The following is a 24,664-nucleotide window of genomic DNA, read 5'->3' on the forward strand; positions in this document are numbered from 1 at the left end:
CCAGGCTAGTCTCGAACTCCTGGCCTCAAGTGATCCACTCTCCTCAGCCTCCCAAAGTGCTGGGATTATAGGTCTGAGCCACTGCGACTGGCCTTCCTTTTAGATTTTTAAGTCACTCTGGAATCTTTGCTGCTCAGATGTACCAAATTGTAACTCCTCTTGAATTACATGCACAGGCCAGGCTAGAAATGTCCAAATCAGTCAGAAAACAAAACTCGGATCTGCACAGCAGAGTGGATGCAACTTCTCGGACACCGTTGGAGTCTCGGTCTGCACTGTGGGGCTGGTCTGAGGATGAGGCCCGTGGTTTAGTCTTGAATATGATACTCACTGCTTTAGCTGTGGGCTGGTCTGAGGGTGAGGCCCCTGTTTACTGTTGAATATCATACTCACTGCTTCAGCTGTGCTGATTATTTTTCTCTTTTTTCCAGGTGGACCAGCTGGAAATCCTGAACAATTTGTGCGTGTTATTCCTGCCCCTGGGATCTCTTCTGAAGTGAGGGGTGAATTTAAGGCTGAGTATTCCAGACATAAGTTTATTTCGTGTAAAAATGTAGTTTTCTATTTTTTTCAGTAAAATACTCCCTTAGTGTCCATCAACTACTCGTTAGTGTGATTTTTTTTCTCATTGGCATGTATCAATAACAAAGCCTTCCAAGGAGAACAGGAGCCCTTATAAGACTGACTAGGATTCAGATTTGCCAAGCAATGTCTGAGAACAACTTATCAAGGATTGTGGGGAGAGAAGAGACAAAGATAAAAGAGTAAAAAGCAAAAAGGAATGGCTGGGCATGGTGGCTCATGCCTGTAATCCCAGCGCTTTGGGAGACAGAGGCGGGCAGATCACTTGAGGCCAGGAGTTCAAGACTAGCCTGGCCAACATGGTGAAACCCCATCTCTACTAAAAATGCAATAATTAGCCGGGCATGGTGGCCTGTGCCTGTAATCCTAGCTACTCAGGAGGTTGAGGCATGAGAATTGCTTGAACCCGGGAGGTGGAGGTTACAGTGAGCCAAGATCATCCCACTGCACTTCAGCCCGGGTGACAGAGGGAGACTGTCTCAAAAAAAAAAAAAAAAAGAAGGACAAAGGCACACCCCAGCAGTTGTTGGACATTTTACACTTTCGTCTAGAACTTAAAGACTGTAATTTCGTGGGGCCAAAACCAGTCTTCTGCTATTAGTTAGTTTCCCTTGGAGCTAGCCTCGGCACAGGCCTCGCCCATGTTGTCGAGATTAAGGCTAGGAGAAGAGGCAGTGGGAGGTGCATGTGTGAAGGTGGGGCTCATTGTGGGACACGGCCATGCACCCTAAGCTTGCTCTTGCTCTCTGCAGAAGTTCATGTGGTTTAACATTGGCAGTGTTGATACCTTCGAGCGGAACCTGGAGTCTGCTCAAGGGGAGCTGGGGATTGAGCCCCGCAACCAGGCAGCGGTAGTCTACACCAGCGAGAGTGACGGGTGAGGAGGATGGCGAAGGGTCTCTGTGTGAACACAAAACAGAAATGCAACATTTAACCTGTGTTGGAATGTGTTTTTCAAGCTTATTAGAGGCATCTGTAATAAGCAATGTCTGTAGTAAAAAATATATATTTACTTTTGTATATACATATATATATACACACACACATATATATGTATATACTTGCTTTTTACTGTTTTTTCATGAGAAGAGAACTGAAGCAGGGGAATATTTGGCTAGGCAGTGTTAAAAAAAAAAAAACAACCAGTTGGGTGTCATTGTTGGAGCAGAAATTCCCTGAACTCCCATAGGAAGCCTTCCACAATTGGGCCATGCAGCAGGTTCACTACGAGAGCCCTGTCAAAATGCACTTTCATCATTTCTACCTGCCACTCCTGCAGAACTGTTGAATTAATGTCCAGAGGTGGGGCTTGTGCACCTGTGACTTCCCCAGGCTCCCTTTTGGGCAGCCCTGACCCATCCTTCCAGGTGCTGGGGGTCCCTGCACACAACCCTGTAGCTCCCATGTAGTACCTGACACTTGGTCGTTCTTTTGTTTTTTTTTTTGAGACAGAGTCTTCCGCTCTGTCGCCCAGGCTGGAGTACAGTGGGGTGATCTCGGCTTACTGCAAGCTCTGCCTCCCAGGTTCACGCCATTCTCCTGCCTCAGCCTCCCGAGTAGCTGGGACTACAGGCGCCCACTACCACACCCGGCTAATTTTTTGTATTTTTAGTAGAGATGGGGTTTTACCATGTTAGCCAGGATGATCTCGATCTCCTGACCTCGTGATCCGCCCGCCTCGGCCTCCCAAAGTGCTGGGATTACAGGCGTGAGCCACCGCGCCCGGCCGACACTTGGTCTTTCTAAGCTTCCCATGGCTCTCATATTATCTTGGATTTCCACTGCATCGTATGTTCTTAAAGTAATTATGGACACGAGGGCAAAGACCAGATGAAATACTCTGCGTCCCAGGACCCAGCACAGAAGTCAGTGTTGCTAAGCGTGGATCCTGTTTTCGTGTTTTCACTTCCTGGGTTTGTCATTGCTCTGTCTTCTCCGGCCCTTCTGCCCTGAATTGAAAACTGAACCAAGAGAGAGTACAAATCCAGTACCAGCTTTAGCCAGGAGGGTGTAAAAATTGGAATCATAGTGGTGTGGGCGGTTTCTTTGAGACGTATGTTTGAGCACAGAGTAGGGGCTGCAGTGGGGTGAGAGAAGGTGAGGCAGGTAGAAATCTGGAGATTAACTCTCAGATTCTAGTGGCAGGGCCCGAAGTGCCTGCGGTCTCCTGCTGGACCTCCCGGATATCATCTGGGTGCTGTTTATTGCTGACTTCGGTCTGTCTTTGCTTGTTGAGTTGCCAGGAATGCCTGGTTGTATGTGGGGCTGAAAGTGACTGTAGAGCCACTGGTGGAGGGATGGCCTCAAGCCTTGGAAGAGCAAGAGCAAAGACAAAAAATAAACCAGGAAGACATTTGGTGTCTTCCTGTGACAAAACAAGCCCAGTTGGCCCTAGATGCAAGGAGGCCTTGCTGGGTCTGCTGGCGGCACCTCCTGGGGGAGACACTGTGGTGTAAGCTCCAGCGGGGCTGCTTGGCCAGGTGGAGGAGGTGGTGGGTGGTGGAATTGGTCACTCCCCCTGCCCCACCGAGCCAGCCACAGGTTCCATCAGGGAGATAGAAATGCCTGTGACTAGAGCCTTCAGAAGAATTGGAGAGACCTAGTGCTGGATGGACTTTGACACATTTAAAAAAATAAGAGGCTGGGTGCGGTGGCTCACGCCTGTAATCCCAGCACTTTGGGAGGTCAAGGCGGGTGGTTCACGAGGTCAGGAGATCGAGACCATCCTGGCTAACACGGTGATACCCCATCTTTACTAAAAATACAAAAAATTAGGCGGGCGTGGTGGTGGGCGCCTGTAGTCCCAGCTACTTGGGAGGCTGAGGCAGGAGAATGATGTGAACCTGGGAGGCGGAGCTTGCAGCTGCAGCGAGCCGAGATCTTGCCACTGCACTCTGGCCTGGGCGAGAGAGCGAGACTCCATCTCAAAAAAAAAAAAAAAAAAAAAAAAAGAGGCCAAGGGCCGGGCGTGATGGCTCACATAGGTAATCCCAGTGTTTTGGGAGACTGAGGAGGGAGGATCACCTGAGACTAGGAGTTTGAGACCAGCTGGACAACATAGTGAGACTGCGTATCTATAAAAAGTTAAAAAATTATCTGGTGTGGTGGCATGCATGCCTGTGGTTCTAGCTACTCAGGAGGTTGAGGCAGGAGAATCTCTTGAGCCTGGGAGTTCAAGGTTACTTTGATCATGCCACTGCCCACCAGCCTGGGTGACAGTGAGACACTATCTTAAAAAAAGGAAAAAAATCTGCTCCCTTTTGTGTAGCAAAACAAAGTCCTAGAGCAGTCTCTTCTAAGAGACAGGGTTTTGCTTTGTCATCCAGGCTACAGTATAGTTGTGTAGTCATGGCTCACTGCAGCCTTGAACTCCCAGGCACAAGCAATCCTCTCACCTCAGCCTCCTGAGGAGCTGGAACTACAGGCACACGCCACAATGCCCAGCTAATTTTTGTATTTTTAGTAGAGACAGGGTTTCACCAGGTTGGTTAGGCTGGTCTCGAACTCCTTACCTCAGGTGATCCACCTGCCTTGGCCTCCCATAGTGCTGGGATTACAGGTGTGAGCCGCCACACCCGGTCATTTTTATATTTTTTTTAGAGACGGAGTCTTGCCACGTTGCCCAGGCTGGTCTTGAACTTCTGGACTCAAGAGATCCTCTCACCGTGGCTTCCCAACGTGCTGGGATTACGGACGTGACCCACCGTGCCTGGCACGAAGGTGCTATTTCTGACCTCCTGAGCGTGACAAGTAGTTCTCTTGGATTTTCCAGCTTTTTCTTGTGAAGCCTGGTGCCCACCCTTCTCCTGGTTGGCATTCTCCTCTATGCTGCCAGGAGGGGCCTTATGGGATCCAGGCGCAGTAGATGAGGAGGGGGCCTCTTCAGTGTTGGTGAGACAAAAGCCAAGATCTTAGAAAGCAACATCGATGTGCGATTTGCAGACGTAGCTGGGTGCGAAGAAGCCAAATTGGAAATTACGGAATTTGTGAATTTCCTGAAGAATCCCAAGCAGTATCAGGACTTAGGAGCAAAAATTCCAAAGGTATTGATTTTAGAAAATGTAGTAGTACTCTGAGCTCCACAGAGATGGCTGTGGGTCAGAGTTGGTTCTTACTCCTGTTTTATTAATTTAATATTAATTACATAGAACAACAGGTACAACTTGTATGAACAGGCTTGGGATCAGATGTAGTTGCCTCTTGGTAAGCCGATGACCCAGCCAGCCAGTGGCTGGGTGTGTGCAGCCAGACAGCCAGTGCATTGCGGGTGGTGTGGGTGCTGGATCTGGCTGCTGGGCACACAGGGCAAGTTTATCTCTTGGTGCCATTTTGGGTTCATGACTCTTTGGGGGCCTGAGAGAAGCCATGGATTTTTTTCCCAGAAATATTTGCATTCACAGAAACTCGATTCACACACCCTTTAAGTCACCTCTGGGCTTTGGACCAGGCTGAGGACACCCAGATCCTTGCAGTGGCCTTGCACCCCCACCCCCAGCACCTCCCAATGGGGTGGGCATTCACTGGGCAGTTTGTTCCAAACAACAAATAATGATTATACCGAGCACTGGGAACCTGGGGCGGAGCCAGAAGGTGACAGACATGTTTCCACTTTGATGAGCATGAGGCTGGGAAGCAGGTGTGTGTGACGGACGTGTAGAGCCTGTGGCCTTCTGCTCCTGTTGGAGCTCCACCGGCAGCTGCCACTCACCTCAGCTCATAGTCAGGTGCTGCAGTGGGTGGTTCTCTTTGCCTTTCAGAATTTTTTTTTTTTTTTGGAGACAGAGTCTTGCTCTGTTGCCCAGGCTGGAGTGCAATGGCACGATCTCGGCTCACTGCAACCTCCACCTCCCGGGTTCAAGCGATTCTCCTGCCTCAGCCTCCCGAGAAGCTGGAATTAACAGTTGTGTATCACCATGCCCAGCTAATTTTTGTAATTTTAGTAGAGACAGGATTTCACCATGTTGGCCAGGCTGGTCTCAAACTCCTGACTTCAGGTGATCCACCTGCCTTAGCCTCCCAAAGTGCTGAGATTACAGATGTGAGCCATCGCATCCTTTTTTTTTTTTTATTTTTTAAATTTATGTCTGTTGCTGCTGAACAAATTACAGTTTTTTTTTTTTCATATGCATGTATTTGCTGGGGAAAATCTGTATGATAGAGGGAGTGGGTGAGGCAGTCAGGTACCAAGGAAGGCCCCTCACATGGTGTGTTGGTCCCCCTTTCCCAGCAGGCAGGGGCTCCTGCGAGAGGGGGCTCTGTCAGCCTCTGTGTTACATCACAGGCCTCGTGCTGTGCTGTGGATGTCAGGAAAGAGTTAGTGGGGTCAGGGCCCATCTGGGTTTCCTGTTCTTGGGTATGAGGTACAGTGATTTCCCAGAATTACCTCTGCCTGTGGCATCCCCCATGAGAATCCATCATGAAGAGCTGGCTGTGTGTGCGGCCATGGTGGATGCCTTTCCTGGAGCACATGGATAGGACGGAGTGTGCTGTGGGCAAGTCTAGCCCCCTCCTGCCCTGCAGCTCCTTAGCCATCCCTAATGGGATTCTTCTTAGTCAATCTCAGAAGTCACCAGTTTAAGCAGCTGTCCTGTGTACCGTCTGCTCCCCTGTTAAGAGCCAGATGTCACCATTCTGTTTCAGGGAGCCATGCTCATTGGTCCTCCTGGTACCGGCAAGACCCTTCTTGCCAAAGCAACTGCAGGGGAGGCCACTGTGCCCTTCATCACTGTGAACGGGTCTGAGTTCCTGGAAATGTTTGTTGGCGTTGGGCCAGCAAGGGTAGGTGGATGGGAACCTGCTGCAGGTGGCCTCAGCACCGTGCCTTGACCAGGACTGGTCAACTTGAATAGCTTGGTGTGGGGTCCTGGGCATGGGCATGTGTGGGAGGTGCTGGTGCACCGAGGCAAAATGGGTCAGAGGAGAGGGTGGAGGATAACTGGCGTTCCCGTCTTCCTACCAGTAGCAAAACCGATTCTGTGTGGGTTCCTGTTTCAGGTTCGTGACATGTTTGCAATGGCCCGGAAAAATGCTCCATGTATCTTATTCATTGATGAGATTGATGCGATTGGCAGGAAGCGAGGCCAAGGGCACGTTGGAGGCCAGAGTGATCAGGAGAGCACCCTGAACCAGATGCTTGTGGAGATGGATGGTGTGTGCAGCTGTTGCCCTGCAGCTGCTTAGGAACAGTCTGCACAGCCTTTTTCTGTTCAGTCACCCCCAGAAGAGAATCCCTGATTATTCTGTTTTTAAGGAACGATGCTCTCAAGCAAACGTGCTGGAGAAAGCTGTGTTAGATTCACAAGCCTCCTCCAGTGCATTCCCCTGCCCCCAGATGGAGAGGAGTTCTCTGGAGTGTGGAGACACCTGCTTCTCTGGGGAGGGGGACCAGGTAGCCGAGCATGGCTGCTCCTGATGGTGCCCCCGGGGTGGTGTGTGCCCAACCCATGCTCCTTCCACTCTGAGCCTTGTCTTGCTGCCCCTGCATCACCCAGAATCTCACAGACCCCCCAGGCCCGCTTCCTCTCAGAGTGTTTATAGCTAAGATGTGACTGATTGTCGTCTGTCAGTCCTGCTAAAGCCTCATTGGACACATCCAGGCTTCTGTGCCAGCTTTCAGATTTGGAAAAACTTTCACTTAGACCTTTGGCAGATTTGATTTTCACTTTGGCTTTAGGGCCGTGTTGGGATCCCTAAGACCACCCCAGATGTGGTGACTTGCTAGGAGAAGTCATAGGACTCAGTCTGTAGTAGCACTCAGGGCTTTAATTTATTACCGTTAATACAGCAAAATCAGCCGGGGAGAAGGCGCATTGGGTCGCGGGGAGACCAGGTCAGTGTTGAACCCTCCCCCAATGGAGCCACATGGGACGCGCTGACTTCCCCCAGCATCAAGCTGTGACCACGCCTGCCTGATGTTGACCAGGAAGCTCAGGAGAGACTTGGTTCCCAGGGTTTTTGCTGCGGGCGCACAAAGTGTTTGGGCCCAGGGAGCTGTTTTTCTCAAGGAATGGTGGGAACGCTCCCAGAATCACAGTGCCCAGACACTGCCCTTGCGAGCAGGCCTTTCTGAGGACAGCAGTCAGGCCTACTGTGTTAAACATTTCTCTACGGGCCAAAAGCATTTCCTAAATATTGTTTTGTCTTTAGTACCCAGTAGTAATTCTAATTAGATTATGACTGTTTTGATATCTGGAGGGGACCGATTGGAGAGAGGAGGGAAGTGGAGCACTCAGCCTTTCTCCTCCCTTCCCCTCTGCTGGCCATTCCATTTCCTGTGCAGCCGCTGGCCTGCCCTCCTCCACTCCAGCACCACGTGGTGTCAGAGGCTGCAGGAACCCATAATAAGTCAGGATAAGGAGGGCCCATGCCCTGGACTTCTCTGTACCCCCTGAGCCAGGCTGTGGGGTTCCCAGTTAGCAGAGGGATGGCTGGTTATCTGCCATGCACACATCGGGCTTCCTGCTCAGGCTCACCTGCCTCTCCTGTGTCCAGGGTGCAACTCTGCCACCAACGTCGTGACGTTGGCTGGCACCAAATGCCCTGGCATCCTGGACCCGGCCCTGATGCGGCCTGGCCGGTTTGATCGCCAGATTTACATTGGTGAGTACCCCTTTCTCAGGGTTGGGCGTTTATCCCCTTGGCCAAAAAGTTTGTTTAGGTGATTTGCAGTGTAGTTGGAGGAGATTTTGATAGTAATTCCGAAGCAGTTAATGTAACATTTTGAAAATGTGTGAGAGCCCCAAGTTGCTGCTGTGAGTCCTCCCCTGGCAATCCACTTTTTGGCAAGAATATATGTGGTTGTGCCTGCAGGGGTGTTGCTGCAATACAGACAGGCGGGAGGGATGTAACAGATACTTATTATCCAGCTTTTTTTTTTCATTGCTATAAAAATGTGATAGTCGGCTCAGCGTGGTGGCTCACGCCTGTAATCCCAGCTCTTTTGGAGGCTGAGGCAGGCAGATCACTATGTCAGGAGTTTGAGACCAGCCTGGCCCATATGGTGAAACCTTGTCTCTACTAAAAATACAAAATTAGCTGGGCGTGGTGGCGTATGCCTGTACTCCCAGCTACTTGGAAGGCTGAGGTAGGAGAATCGCTTGAACCTGGGAGGCAGAGGTTGCGGTGAGCCGAGATTGCACCACTGCACTCCAGCCTGGGCAACAAGAGCAAAACTCTGTCTCAAAAACAATAAATAAATGAAAAAGTAAAAATTGATAATTTAGAAGACAGCAATTTATCCCTTACTCTTCATCCTGACGGTCAGCCAGCGTCGCCTTCCCCCTACCCTCTTGTGTTAGGAAGCATTAATCCCATGTGGCCCTTGTGTTGCTTGCTGTCAAGTCGCGTGGCCCTCGGTTGAGGGGTTTAGTAGCTGTGGAGCCAGATGTGCATGTGGCCTGGCTGGTTTCTGCCATTGCTTCCAGCTGTGTCTGGAGGATGATAGCAGAGACCTCCACAGGGACCCCAGCTGTCCTTGCAGTTCTGTGATATGGTTGCGGGTGACTGTTCTGAAGACCCAGAAAGCACAAGAGCCCATGCCTCTCTCTCTGTTTTTCATTGGGTCCCCCTGACATCAAAGGCAGGGTCCTCCATCTTTAAGGTCCACCTACGCCCACTGAAGCTGGACGAGAGCCTCAATAAGGATGTCCTGGCGAGGAAGCTGGCAGCGCTCACCCCAGGCTTCACTGGTGAGTGCTGCGGGCTGTGCTGTTCCCCGTGGTGGGAGCCATGTGTGCTCTGCTCCTTGTCATGGGGGGTGCTGACTGGCCATTTTCATTCAGTTCTGGCAGTGCTCACCCTTGTCTGCAGGACTTTTCACCTGTTGAGAGCATTCAGAGGCCTCAGAGATCAGTTTTCTTAGCCCCAAAACTAATTTGTACCCACTCAAATTTCTGTCTTAATTAAAGTCAGACTTAGTGAGTTTTACTGCAGAGCTGACAGTAATGTCCCAGGGGGAGAATCTGGCAACCTGATGCTTCCTGCAGCGTTTCTGCCTGGGGCTTGCCCTCCCTGCTGAGGAAGCTCATTTGCTTTTCTCTCTTCTTTTTAATGAAATCCTGGTCTATACTAGGAAACCTACTTCCCTGCCTAGGCGGGATCACCGTCAGGAATGAGTGGGGACTTTTCCAGGGGGATTCCTGTTCTCCTCACCCATGCTCCGCAGCTGTTTGCTGCCTCAGTACCTCATGGTTATGCGGCCATTGGCCACGGCTTCTGACCTATGCCCACCTGCTCCTGCCACCCCTGGAACATTCTGCTGTGGCATCTCATCACCTCCAGCTGCCTTGGCGCCCCCAGTGGTACCCGTCCCCTGGCTCCCCACAGTGTCCTGCCTAGTGTCAGGTCACGTGTATTCACAGAGGATTGTACGTTTGCCTGCTGCAGGATGGTGAGTGAGGTCTTTCCTGGCAGGCATCTGAAAGGTGTCATCTGTCTTAGACACAAAATGTGCTTCCTCCCTTTTCTTCTCTCCTATGGCTGACTTCAGATGTCTGTTTACATACCAAAGTTAAAAAGCTGGAATGTTACCAAGACTGTTTCTTCTGTCCCTAGAGGGGGATGACTCAGCAGGGCTGACTCAGCACTACCCCTCAACAGAGATGACTTAGCTTTGCCCCTCAGCAGGGATGACTCTGATGACTCTGCCCCTCAGCAGGGATTACTAAGCACTACCTTTTAACAGGGATGACTCTGCACCGCCCCTCAAAAGGGATGACTCAGCAGAGATGACTTAGCACTGTCCCTCAGCAGGGATGACACAGCAAGGATGACTCAGCACTGCCCCTCAAAAGGGATGACTCAGCAACGATGACTCAGCACTGCCCCCCCCACAGGGATGACTCAGCAGGGATGACAGCACTGCCCCAACAGGGATGGCTCAGCAGGGATGACTCAGCACTGCCCCTCAGCAAGGATGACTCAGCAGGGATGGCTCAGCACTGCCCCTCAAGAGGGATGACACAGCAAGGATGACTCAGCACTGCTCCTCAGCAAGGATGACTCAGCACTGCCCCCGAATGGAGATGACTCAACAGGGATGGCTCAGCAGGAATGACTCAGTGCTGCTCCTCAGCAGGGATGACTCAGTACTGCTCCCCAACGGGGAAGACTTAGCAGGGATGACTTAATGCTGCCCCTCAGCAGGGATGACTCAGCAGGGATGGCTCAGCACTGCCCCCCAACGGAGATGACTCAGCAGGGATGACTCAACAGGCATGAGTCAGCAGGGATGACTCAGCACTGCTCCTCACCAGGGATGCCTCAGTGCTGCCCCTCAGCAGGGATGACTCAGCAGGGGTGACTTAGCAGGGATGACTCAGCACTGCACCCTAACGGAGATGAGTCAGCAGTTATGACTCTGCTGGGATGACTCAGTGCTGCTCCTCAGTAGGGATGAGTAACCAGAGATGACTCAGTACTGCCCCCCAGCGGGGATGACTCAGCAGGGATGCATCAGTGCTGCCCCTCAGCAGGGGTGACTCAGCAGGGATGACTCAGCACTACCCCCAACGGAGATGAGTCAGCATGGACGAATAGGCAGGGGTGAGTCAGTACCGCCCCCCCTCCCCATGGGGATGACGGAGAAGGGATGACTCAGCACTGCCCCCCAGCGGAGATGACTGAGAGATGACTCTGCAGGAATGACTCAGTGCTGATCCTCAACGGGGCTGACTAGGCAGGGATGACTCAGCACTGCCCCCCAATGGAGATAACTCAGCAGGCATGACTCAGCAGGGAGGACTCTACTGCCCCCCAACGGGGATGACTCAGTAGGGATGCCTCAGTGCTGCCTCTCAGGAGGGATGACTTAGCAGAGATGACTCAGCACTGCCTCTCAACGGAAATGACTCAGCAGGGATTACTCAGTGCTGCTCCTCAGCAGGGATGAGTCAGCAGGGATGACTCAGCACTGCCCCCCAATGGAGATGACTTAGGGATGACTCAGTGCTGCTTCTCAGCAGGGATGACTCAGCAGGGATGACTCAGTACTGCCCCCCCAACGGGGATGACTCAGGAGGGATGCCTCAGTAATGCCCCCAAATGGAGATGACTCAGCAGGGATGACTCAGCAGGTATGACTCAGCACTGCCCCCTAAGGGAGATGAGTCAGAAGGGGTGAATCAGCAGGGCTTACTCAGTAATGCCCCCCCACGGGGATGACTGAGCAGGGATGACTCAGCACTGCCCCACAACGGAGATGACTCAGCAGGGATGACTCAGTGCTTCTCCTCAGCAGGGATGACTAAATAGGGATGACTCAGCACTGCCCCCCAACAGAGATGACTCAGCAGGGATGACTCAGTATTGCCCCCCAACGGGGATGACTCAGAAGGGATGCCTAAGTGCTGCCCCTCAGCACGGATGACTCAGCAGGGGTGACTCAGCAGGGATGACTCAGTGCTACCCCCCAATGGACATGACTCAGCAGGGATGACTCAGTATTGCCCCCCCATGGGGATGACTGAGCAGGGATGACTCAGCACAGCCCCCCAACGGAGATGACTCAGCAGGGATGACTCAGCACTGCCTCCTAACGGAGATGACTCAGCAGGGCTGACTCAGTACTGCCCCCCCACGGGGATGACTGAGTAGGGATGGCTCAGTGCTGCCCCCCAACGGAGATGACTCAGCAGGGATAACTCCGTAGGGATGACTCAGTGCTGCTTCTCAGCAGGGATGACTCAGTGCTGCTCCTCAGCAGGGATTACTCAGTACTGCCTCCCAACGGGGATGACTCAGCAGGGATGTGGCAGTGCTGCCCCTCAGCAGGGATGAATCAGCAGGGATGAATCAGGAGTGATGAATCAGTACTGCCCCCCCACGGGGATGACTGACCAGGGATGAATCAGCACTGCCTCCCAACAGAGATGACTCAGCAGGGATGACTCAGTGCTGCTCCTCAGCAGGGATGACTAAGCAGGGATGACTCATCACTGTCCCCGAACGGAGATGACTCATTAGGGATGAATCAGCAGGGATGACTCAGAACTGCCCCCCAAAGGGGATGATTCAGCAGGGTATCTCAGTGCTGCCCCTCAGCAGGGATGACTCAGTACTGCCCCCCAACGGAGATGACTCAGCAGGGATGAATCAGCAGGGATGACTCAGTACTGCTCCCCCAAGGGGATGACTGAGCAGGGATGACTCAGCACTGCCCCCCAACGGAGATGACTCAGCAGGGATGAGTCAGCAGGGATGACTCAGTACTGCTCCCCCGACTCAGCAGGGATGAGTCAGCAGGGATGACTCAGTACTGCTCCCCCGACTCAGCAGGGATGAGTCAGCAGGGATGACTCAGTACTGCTCCCCCAAGGGGATGACTGAGCAGGGATGACTCAGCACTGCCCCCCAACGGAGATGACTCAGCAGGGATGACTCAGCAGGGATGACTCAGTGCTGCTGCCCAGCAGGGACGACTAAGCAGGGATGCCTCAGTGCTGCCCCTCAGCCGGGATGACTCAGCAGGGATGACTCAGCACTGCCCTTCAACGGGGATGACTCAACAGGGATGAGTCAGCAGGGATGCCTCAGTACTGGCCCCAAACGGAGATGACTCAGCAGGGATGACTCAGCAGGGCTGACTCAGTACTGCCCCCCCCCCCACGGGGTTGACTCAGCAGGGATGACTCAGTATTGCCCCCCCCATGGGGATGACTCAGCAGGGATGCCTCAGTGCTGCCCCTCAGCAGGGATGACTCAGCAGGGATGACTCAGCAGGGATGAGTCGGTACTGCCCCCCCACGGGGATGACTGAGCAGGGATGACTCAGCACTGCCCCCCAACGGAGATGACTCAGCAGGGATGACTCAGCAGGGATGACTCAGTAGGGATGATTCAGTACTGCCCCCTAACGGGGATGACTCAGAAGGGATGCCTCAGTGCTGCCCCTCAGCAGGGTTGAGTCAACAGGGGTAACTTAGCAGGGATGACTCAGCACTGCCCCCCAACGGAGATGATACAGCAGGGATGAATCAGCAGGGATGACTCTGTACTGCCCCCCAACGGAGATGACTCAGCAGGAATGACTCAGTACTGCCCCCCAATGGGGATGACTCAGCAGGAATACCTCAGTGCTGCCCTTTAGCTGGGATAACTCAGCAGGGATGACTTAGCACTGCCCCCCAACGGCGATGACAGCAGGGATGACTCAGCAGGGATGACTCAGTGCTGTTGATCAGCAGGATTGAATATGCAGGGATGACTCTGTACTGCTCCTCCACGGGGATGACTGACCAGGGATGACTCAGCACTACCCCCCAACAGAGATGACTCAGCAGGGATGACTCAGCAGGGATGACTCAGTAGGGATGATTCAGTACTGCCCCCTAACGGGGATGACTCAGAAGGGATGCCTCAGTGCTGCCCCTCAGCAGGGTTGAGTCAACAGGGGTAACTTAGCAGGGATGACTCAGCACTGCCCCCCAACGGAGATGACTCAGCAGGGATGACTCAGCACTGCCCCCCAACGGAGATGATACAGCAGGGATGAATCAGCAGGGATGACTCTGTACTGCCCCCCAACGGAGATGACTCAGCAGGAATGACTCAGTACTGCCCCCCAATGGGGATGACTCAGCAGGAATACCTCAGTGCTGCCCTTTAGCTGGGATAACTCAGCAGGGATGACTTAGCACTGCCCCCCAACGGCGATGACAGCAGGGATGACTCAGCAGGGATGACTCAGTGCTGTTGATCAGCAGGATTGAATATGCAGGGATGACTCTGTACTGCTCCTCCACGGGGATGACTGACCAGGGATGACTCAGCACTACCCCCCAACGGAGATGACTCTGCAGGGTTGACTCAGCAGGGATGACTCAGTGCTGCTCCTCAGCAGGGATGACTCAGCAGGGATGCCTCAGTGCTGCCCCTCAGCAGGGATGACTCAGTAGGGGTGACTTAGCAGGGATGACTCAGCACTGCACCCTAACGGAGATGAGTCAGCAGTTATGACTCTGCAGGGATGACTCAGTGCTGCTCCTCAGCAGGGATGAGTAACCAGAGATGACTCAGTACTGCCCCCCAGCGGGGATGACTCAGCAGGGATGACTCAGTGCTGCTCCTCAGCAGGGATGACTCAGCAGGGATGCCTCAGTACTGCCCCCAAACGGGGATGACTCAGTAGGGGTGACTTAGCAGGGATGACTCAGCACTGCACCCTAACGGAGATGAGTCAGCAGTTATGACTCTGCAGGGATGACTCAGTGCTGCTCCTCAGCAGGGATGAGTAACCAGAGATGACTCAGTACTGCCCCCCAGCGGGGATGACTCAGCAGTGATGCCTCAGTGATGCCCCTCAGCAGGGATGACTCAGCACTGCCCCCCAACGGAGATGACTCATCATGGTCGAATAAGCAGGAGTGACTCAATACTGCCCCCCCACGGGGATGACGGAGAAGGGATGACTCAGCACTGCCCCCCAGCGGAGATGACTGAGAGATGACTCAGCAGGGATGACTCAGTGCTGCTCCTCAGCAGGGATGACTAAGCAAGGATGCCTCAGTACTGCCCCCAAACGGGGATGACTCAGCAGGGATGCCTCATTGCTGCCCCTCAGCAGGGATGACTTAGCAGGGGTGACTCAGCAGTGAAGACTCATCGCTGCCCCCCAACGGAGATGACTCATTAGGGATGAATCAGCAAGGATGAATCAGCACTGCCCCTCAGCGGAGATGACACAGCAGGGATGACTCTGCAGGGATGACACAGTGCTGCTCCTCAGCAGGGATTACTAAGCAGGGATGACTTAGCACTGCCCGCCAACGGAGATGACTCAGCAAGGATGACTCAGCAGGGATATCTCAGTACTGCCCCCCCAACAGGGATGACTCAGCAGGGATGCCTCAATGTTGCCCCTCAGCAGGGATGACTAAGCAGGGGTGATTCAGTACTGCTCCCCAACGGGCAAGACTCAGGAGGGATGACCAGTGCTGCACCTCGGCAGGGATGACTCAGCAGGGATGACTCAGTACTGCCCCCCAACGGGGATGACTCGGGATGCCTCAGTGCTGCCCCTTAGCACAGATGACTCAGCAGGGGTGACTCAGCAGGGATGACTCAGTACTGCCCCCCAAGGGAGATGACTCAGCAGGGAGGAATCAGCAGGGATGACTCAGTACTGCCCCCCCACGGGGATGACTGAGCAGGGATGACTCAGCACTGCCCCCCAATAGAGATGACTCAGCAGGGATGACTCAGCAGGGATGACTCAGTGCTGCTCCCCAGCAGGGATGACTAAGCAGGGATGCCTCAGTGCTGCCTCTCAGCTGGGATGACTCAGCAGGGATGACTCAACAGGGATGAGTCAGGAGGAATGACTCAGCACTGCTCCTCAGCAGGGATACCTCAGTACTGCCTGCAAACAGAGATGACTCAGCAGGGATGACTCAGCAATGCCCCCAAACGGAGATGACTGAGCAGGGATGACTCAGCAGGGATGACTCAGCACTGACCCCCAATGGAGATGTGTCAGAAGGGATGAATCAGCAGGGTTGACTCAGTGCTGCCCCCACAGTAGGATGACTGAACAGGGATGGCTCAGCAATGCCCCCCAACGGAGATGACTCAGCAGGGATGACTCAGTGCTGCTCCTCAGTAGGAATGACTAAAGCAGGGATGACTCAGTACTGCCCCCCACGGGGATGACTCAGCAGGGATGCCTCAGTGCTGCCCCTCAGCAGGGATGACTCAGCACTGCCCCCCAACGGAGATGACTCAGCAGGGATGACTCAGTACTGCCCCCCAACGGGGATGACTCAGCAGGAATGCCTCAGTGCTGCCCCTCAGCAGGGATGACTCAGCACTGCCCCCCAATGGAAATGACTCAGCAGGGATGACTCAGTACTGCCCCCCAACGGGGATGACCCAGCAGGGATGACAGCAGTGCTCCCCAGCAGGGATGACTCAGCACTGCTCTTCAGCAGGGATGACTGAGCAGGGATGACTCTGTGCTGCCCCCCATGGGGATGATTCAGCAGGGCTGACTCAGCACTGCCCCCCAATGGAGATGACTCAGCAGGGATGAATCAGCAGGGATGACTTAGTACTGCCCCAACGGGGATTACTCAGCAGGAATGACTCAGTGCTGCCCCTCAGGAGGGATGACTCAGCAGGGGTGACTCAGCACTATTTCCCAACGGGGATGACTCAGTGCTGGCCCTCATCCGGGATTTCTCATCAGGTATGACTCAGCACTGTCCCTCAACAGGGATGACTCAGCAGAGGTGACTCAGCACTGCCCCTTCACAGAGATGAGTCGGTAGAGTTGACTCAGCACTGCCCCCCCCAAAAGGGATAACTCAGCAGGCATGACTGAGTAGGTATGATCAGCAGGGATGGCTCAGCACTGCCCCCCGACAGAGATGACTGAGCAGGGATGACTCAGCACTGCACTCCAACTGAGAGGACTCAGCAGGGATGACTCAGCACTGCCCCCCAATGGAGATGACTCAACAGGGATGACTCAATGCTGCTCCTCAGCAGGGATGACTTAGCAGGGATGACTCAGCACTGCCCCCTAACGGAGATGACTCAGCAGAGATGACTCAGCACTGCCCCCCAACGGGGATGACTCAGCAGGGATGATTCAGCAGAGATGACTCAGTACTGCCCCTCAGCAGGGATGACTCAGCAGGGATGACCCAGTATTGCCCCTGAATGGGGATGACTCAGCAGGAATGATGCAGCAGGGATGACTCAGCACTGCCCCTCAGCCAGGATGACTCAGCAGGGATGGCTCAGCACTGCCCCTCAGCAGGGATGGCTCAGCACTGCCCCGCAGCAGGGATGACTCAGCAGGGATGGCTCAGTACTGCCTCTCTGCAGGGATGACTAAGCAGGAATGACTCGGTACTGCCTCCCAACGGGGATGACTCAGCAGGGATGACTTAGCACTAACCCCCAACGGAGATGACTCAGCAGAGGTGGCTCAGCAGGGATGACTCAGCACTGCTCCTCAGCAGGGATGACTCAGCAGGGATGACTCAGGACTGCCCCCCCCAACAGTGATGACTCAGGAGGGATCACTCAGCACTGCCCCCCAACAGGTATGGCTCAGCAGGGATGACTCAGCACTGCCCCCCCCAACAGTGATGACTCAGCAGGGATGACTCAGCACTGCCCCCCAACAGGTATGGCTCAGCAGGGATGACTCACCACTGCCCCCCAACAGGTATAACTCAGCAGGGATGACTCAGCACTGCCCTCCAACGTGGATGGCTCAGGAGGGATGACTCAGCACTGCCACCAACAGGGATGGCTCAGCAGGGATGACTCATTACCGCCCCCCCCCAACGGGGATGACTCAGCAGGGATGACTCAGCACTGCCACTCAACAGGGGTAGCTCAGTAGGGATGACTCAGCACTGCCCCCCAATGGGGATGACTCAGCAGGGATGACTCAGCACTGCCAACTGCCCCCCAATGGGGATGACTCAGCAGGGATGACTCAGCACTGTCACTCAACAGGGGTGGCTCAGCAGGGATGACTCAGCACTGCCCCCCAACGGGGATGACTCAGCAGGGATGACTCGTCACTGCCCCCAACGGGGATGACTCAGCACTGCCCCTCTACAGGGATGACTCAGCAGGGATGACTCAGCACTGCCCCTCAACAGGCATGATTCTGCAGGGATGACTCAGTACTGCCCTTCAGCAGGGATGACTCAGCACTGCCCCTCAGAAAGGATGACTCAGCAGGGATGACTCAACACTGCTCCTCAGCAGGGATGACTCAGCAGTGATATCTCAGCACTGCCCCTCAGCAAGGATGACTCAGCAGGGATGATTCAGCAGAGATAACTTGGGGATGACTCTGACTGCCCCTCAGCATGGATGAGTCTGTTTTGCTCCAATGGAAGCATCCATAGTGTCCATCAGCAGGTGAATGGCTAAAGTGGTATATACTGTAGTCAAATTCTGCTATAAAAAGGAATAAAGTATTGATGCATGCCACAACATGGGTGAACCTGGAAAATACTGTTCTCAATGCAAGAGGCCAGGAACAAAAGGCCACATAATATATGTTCCCATTTATGTGAAATGTGCAGAATAATAATAAAAATGTATAGAATAGCAAATCTGTAGGGACAGACATGAAGTGAGTGGTTGCCAGAAGTGGAAATGAGAGTTAACTATAAATAGCATAGGGTACCTTACAGAGATGATGGAAATGTCCTAAAACTAGATTATGGCAATGGTTGCACCACATGATCCGTTTATTAAAAATCGTTGATGTGTGTGTGTAAAATGGATGGATTTTATGATTTATAAATTATACCTTAATAAAGGTTAACAAAAAATGTGGCTAAATAGTGGTGACTGATGGACACCTCCCATTACCTTTAAGTTCTCTACTAAAGTTCAGCCTTGGTCTCTCTGCTGGAGATTTTCCTTAACAACTCATCTGGGTCAAGCTCCAGAGGCCAGGAGCAGCACTGACTGTTGACTATTTCTCCCTTCCTGGGTCAGGTGCTGATATTTCGAATGTTTGCAGTGAAGCAGCCCTGATTGCTGAGCCCTTCTGTTCAGGAGAGTCCTTCTGAGTCCTTCTGTTCAGGAGAAACACTTTCAGCAGGCCATTGAGAGTGTCATTGGAGGTGAGCCTGGGAGCCCTTAGGGAGGGAGGGGTGTTTGCAGCTCTGGGCCTGGCAGGCTCACCCTCTGGCCCCAGTTTCCATTCTCCATGCAGGCTGGGCGCGGTGGCTCACACCTGTAATCCCAACACTTTGGGAGGCCAAGGTGGGTGGATCACTTGAGGTCAGGAGTTTGAGACCAGCCTGGCCAGTATGGCGAAACCCTATCTTGATTTTTAAATACAAAAATTAGCCAGGCATGGTGGCACATACCTGTAGTCCCAGCTACTCAGGAGGCTGAGGCAGGAGAACCTCATGAACCTGGGAGGCAGAGGTTGCAGTGAACCAGGATCGTGCCACTGCACTCCAATCTGGGCGACAGAGCAAGACTCGGTCTCAAAAAAAAAAAAAAAAAATCAATTCTGCATGCAGGAACCAATTTTCTAAACCAACATATGGGACTTGGGATCCTCCAATAGCTTTCATGCCCCTTCTGGGAGCAACATTTAGAAATTGAAAGGGATGGGCCTTCCAGGCCGTCAGAGGCCCAAGGAGGCATATTAGAACCAGGTTTGAATGCCTACTGTGGAGGGCAAAGGAGCCTTCTTCCCTGAAGGGAACGGATGAGATTTCCTGAGAAAAGCCTCCTGGAAGCTGTAGCGACCTTCCTGGGCCTCCTCAGGACAGTACTGTCGTGAAAGGGGTGAACAAAGTGAATTTCCTTTTTTCTTTTTTTTTTTTTGAGACGGAGTTTCGCTCTTGTCGCCCAGACTGGAGTACAGTGGCGTGATCTCGGCTCACTGCAACCTCTCCCTCCCAGGTTCAAGCGATTCTCCTGCCTCATCCTCCTGAGTAGGTGGAATTACAGTCACGTAGCACCACACCTGGCTAATTTTTGTATTGTTAGTAGAGATGGGGTTTCACCATTTTGGTCAGGCTGGTCTCGAACTCCTGACCTCAGATGATCTGCCCACCTCTGCCTCCCAAAGTGTTGGGATTACAAGTGCGAGCCACTGTGCCCAGCCTTACAGTGCATTTTTTTCAGCTTGGTGGGGAGCGGTATCCATCTCTGTCTTCAGCTCAGCAGACTGTAGAGTGGGCTCGATCACACAGCCTCCTGCAGCTAGGCCAGCTTGGGGAACTGGAGTCAGCTGTGAGGAAGGGTCTCCTGGGGCTGCCAGACCAGGCAATGCCAACACGGTCTTGCTTGGCCTGGCTCTCTCTGGTGCTGTTCTGAGGATGGAGAATAGGGAGGTGGCCAGTAGCCATCCTTCGTGGTCCACCCCAAGCTGTGAGAGCTGACATTGGTCAGGTGGAAGAGCATTCTAGCTGCTACTTCTTTATTTAACCATTTATTGAAGTATAATGTATACATAAAGTACTTATAATATCGAGTATCCCAAAGCAAACACCAAAGCTGTTCTTTTTTTTTTTTTGAAATGAAGTGATGGAGTCTTGCTCTTTCTCCCAGGCTGGAGTGCAGTGGTGCAATCTTGGCTCACTGCAAGCTCCGCCTCCTGGGTTCAAGCGATTCTCTTGCCTCCGCCTCCCGAGTAGCTGGGACTACAGGTGTGCACCACCACGACCAGCTAGTTTTTTGTATTTTTTAGTAGAGATGGGGTTTCACCATGTTAGCCAGGATGGTCTCGAACTCCTGACCTCGTGATCTGCCTGCCTTGGCCTCCCAAAGTTTTGGGATTGCAGGCGTGAGTCACCACTCCCGGCCCAAAGCTGCTTATTTTTATTTAACTTGAAAACATTTTAAAAAATTTTATAGAGATGGGGTCTTGGTATGTAGCCCAGGTTGGTCTCGATCTCCTGAGTTCAAGTGATTCTCCTACTTTGGCCTCCAAAGTTCTAGGATTCCAGGTGTGGTCACCGTGTCCTGCCACCAAAGCCTCCTGAGGGCTGTCCTGGTGTGATTAGAGGGCTCTGAGAAGGGCCAGCTGTGTCATCTGTGCTTTTCCTTTGTCCTGTTACCTGCCCTTGCACTGGGCCGTTAGGGCACTGAGATCATCCCTCTCCATCCTGTCATGCTGTGCTGTCATCTTTAGTCAAGCCAGAGGATATGGTGCCTCGCTGTGTTTCACACACAGCTGTTCCCATTGGCTTCAAGTGGGCCTGTTTTAAGGCTTTGTGTGAGGTATGTGGGAAGTGGGTTTCACTTTCAAGAAGGCAGCATGGAGCTGGGGCTTGGCCTCTGCTGTCTGGTATAGACGAGCCTGGGGATCAGATGTAGCTGCAGACATGGCTGGGCACAGAGGGAGTGGCCTCATTTCCCAGCCACCTACTCCTGCCGTGCCTCACTCGCCTGGGAATGTGATGTGTAGGTCTTGAGAAGAAGACCCAGGTCCTGCAGCCTGGTGAAAAGACAACTGTGGCCTACCACGAGGCCGGACACGCGGTGGTGGGCTGGTTCCTGGAGCACGTGGAGCCCCCTGCTGAAGGTTGGTCTTCCCACCCTGAGTGAGTCCACCCGGCAGGCTTGGGCCTGGTATCTCTGGGCCAACCTGTGGTCATGTGGGCATGGTACATTCAAGGGTTGGCCCTTTAGCTTTTTAAGGAATATACTGTTGTAGAATTTGTAAAAAGATCCCTTTAGGGTAGGAAAGCAGGGCAATGGGTTCCAAATGGGGCCTCGGCTATGCGACTCCAGGGAGCAGCCTCAGTGTTAAACCCGCCTCACTCCTGAGCTCTGGATTCGACTGTTGGCCTCTCCAGAGCCTCTGCAGGGCGGGCAGAGCGGAGGTGGTTTCCACGTGAAGCTCCCAAAGGTGGGTGCACTTCTTGGGGCATCCCCATGGTGTACGGGGGGCCTGGGTCAGGCTCTCTTCTCTCCTGTTCCAGTAGAAGGACCTGTGGTCAGAGCTAGGGTCGGGTGGCCTGGCCGCTCCAGGGTGGCTCCTGGAGGAAGTGGGGACAGTGTTTGGGGTGGTGAGGGCATGTGTCCTGTCCTCAGGTGTCCATCATCCCCCGGGGCAAGGGGCTCGGCTACGCACAGTACCTGCCCCGGGAGCAGCAGCTCTACACCCAGGAGCAGCTCTTCGACCGCATGTGCATGATGCTTGGGGGCCGGGTGGCTGAGCAGCTATGCTTCGGGCAGATCACTACGGGGGCTCAGGACGACCTGAGGAAGGTCACCCAGAGCGCCTACGCCCAGGTAAGGGTGGGCATCCCCCCGCACGGGCTGCAGGAGGCTATGTTGGGCGCAGGCTCATCCCGGGTTCCGCACTTGCAGATTGTGCAGTTTGGGATGAGTGAGAAGCTGGGCCAGGTGTCCTTCGACTTTCCCCGACAAGGCAAGGCCCTGGTGGAGAAGCCGTACAGCGAGGCAACCACCCAGCTCATTGATGAGGAGGTCCGGCACCTCGTCAGTGCCGCCTACAAGCGCATCCTGGACCTGCTGACACAGTGCCGGGAGCATGTGGAGAAGGTGAGTGTGGCCTCTGCCTAGACAGGTCGTGGGTCCCATGTTGACTCACGGTCATGTCACACCCGAAGGCCACACCCATCCTTCAGCTTGCTTAGGTTTGGGCTGTGATCATGTCCTCAGAGCTGTCTGACAGGTGGGCCGTTGCTTCCAGGTGGGCCAGCGGCTCCTGGAGAAGGAAGTGCTGGAGAAGGCAGACATGGAGCTGCTGGGCCCCCGGCCATTCGCGGAGGAGTCTACCTATGAGGAGTTTGTGGAGGGCATGGGCAGCCTGGAGGAGGACACATCCCTACCCGAGGGGCTGAAGGGTTGGAACCGGGGACAGGAGGAGGAAGATGTGGAGCAGCGTGTGCGGGGGGCTCTGCATAGCCTGGGGCCTTTGCAAAGCAGCTGCAGAAACTCACCCAAAACAAATTAAAACGTGACAACTGTGAATGGGCGTTTTAGATTAGGGTGCTCTGAGCCCACATGCAGGGAGTGGGAGTGGGAGTGGGCAGAGGGGGTACCCTGAGTCCCTGGGCCCTCCTGCTGGAGGACAGTCGGGTCCAGGGTTAGACGGGAGAGGCCCCAGGGCTCTGGCCCCTGCGGTGCTGAGGAAGGCACGACTGTAGCTTCAAGAGGGGCTTGCGTGGGGCACCTTGGAGACACCAGGCCTTCCTGGGACCTCCGTGGAGGAGTGTTGGTGTGGTCATAAAGTCACTCAGAGGAGCCTGGGCCCAGCACAGAAACCCTCACCGTTTGGTAGAATTCAGAAAAGGAGAACGTCAGCCGGGTATCAAGGGAAAGTCAGGTTTCTAAAGCAGCTGTTTGGATCGGTAGAAGCCGATCTGCTGATCTGTCTTTAAAAAGGAAAGTCCACACCACCCACAGGTGCATGGCTGAGGGAGGAGGTGGAGCTGTGGGGCCTCACACCTGGGTTCCCCATCAGGGGCGGCCCCCTTACCCCCGCCTGCGCCTTGGCTCCGTGGCAGCACTGCTGAGTGTGAGGGAATTGAGTTGCTTAAAAAACCTGGTCCCTGTCCTTGGCTGGAGGTGCTTTCACTGCAGGATGTGTCTGGATCATCAGTTCTGTTCCTGTGACCCCTTTTTGTTGGAGTCTTGGAGGGGGAAGCTCTGCAGGGCCCCAGCCGGCTCAGGGGTATTTGTGGAGAGGCCGTGGTCCTGAAGCCCCAGCACGAGGCTGCCTCTGGCCCAGGTACCTGTTTGTGAACCCTTTTCCTGGGGTTGGGTAGCTCCTAATTTTTATTAGGAAGGCCCCTTCTGGGCTCTGAGCTCCAGGCCCTTTGGCGCCTTGAACTGACGGAGGCTTTGCTTTTTCTTTTCTGGGGTGTGTGGGACTTGATGAGGATGCCCCGTGTGCTTTCTCCAGCACACGACCCGCCTCCAGGACTCGCTGGGGTCAGCAACAGCAGGGCAGTGTCAGCCTCAACCACTGCCTTGGGGTGGGTGGATGCGTGTCTAGGTCACCCGGGATGGGACCTGGGGAAGACGCCCATTTGCAGATGTCCTGGGTGAACAGCGGGAGGAGGAGGCCGTGCTTGCTGCCCCGGGCACTGTTTGTTCTCAGCCTCTCTCTCGACCTAGGCCAGATCAGACACTGGGGCTTTGTAGTATATTTTATAAATCGCTTGTTACGTTGGCCTCGGAGCCTCAAAAATATAATTTCCAACTGGTGGTGAACATATTCAGCTTTTGCTGTTTATAAAATGCCTATCATTGGACTCAAAAACTCTCCAGCACTCAACCTTCATCATGGCCTCCACCAGACCCAGAGAAGCTGAGCCCCTTGGGGTCCGGCTGGGGCCTGGTCTTAGGTCCCTCAGATGGAGGTGGGGGTGCTTCCTCAACCCCAGCAGGCCCTGTGACATGGCAGCATCTGGGGGCCTCCGGGGAGAGCCTGGGTGTCCCTCTCGTCACCTCCCAGCCGTCTGCACGTGCCTGGGGTCCTTCATGATGATCTGGGTGTGGGATCCTTGTGCCTCCCCCACCGGGCTGTTCCCTCCAGACCTGTCTTCTCGGCGCCTGCTTTCACCCTCGCCTTTTCAGGGCTGTCAGGCGCCTTCCCCCCAGCCTTCCCGCA

At 53.9% G+C, this 24,664-nt stretch overlaps 1 protein-coding gene across 1 annotated transcript; it reads left to right on the forward strand.

Annotated features, from left to right (window-relative positions):
• Positions 1–4,535: 4,535 nt before the first annotated feature.
• Positions 4,536–23,019, forward strand: LOC100442118 (AFG3-like protein 1). Its single transcript, XM_054534390.2, is given in 12 exon segments — positions 4,536–4,625; positions 6,223–6,360; positions 6,577–6,730; positions 8,074–8,181; positions 9,165–9,269; positions 19,051–19,103; positions 19,106–19,178; positions 21,485–21,588; positions 21,590–21,601; positions 22,114–22,314; positions 22,393–22,587; positions 22,739–23,019. Coding segments are annotated over 11 exon segments (1,401 nt in total). The 5' UTR covers positions 4,536–4,625; positions 6,223–6,228; the 3' UTR covers positions 23,003–23,019.
• Positions 23,020–24,664: the final 1,645 nt, after the last annotated feature.

The sequence above is a fragment of the Pongo abelii genome, chromosome 18, assembly GCF_028885655.2.
Source record: "Pongo abelii isolate AG06213 chromosome 18, NHGRI_mPonAbe1-v2.0_pri, whole genome shotgun sequence".
Taxonomy (NCBI): domain Eukaryota; kingdom Metazoa; phylum Chordata; class Mammalia; order Primates; family Hominidae; genus Pongo; species Pongo abelii.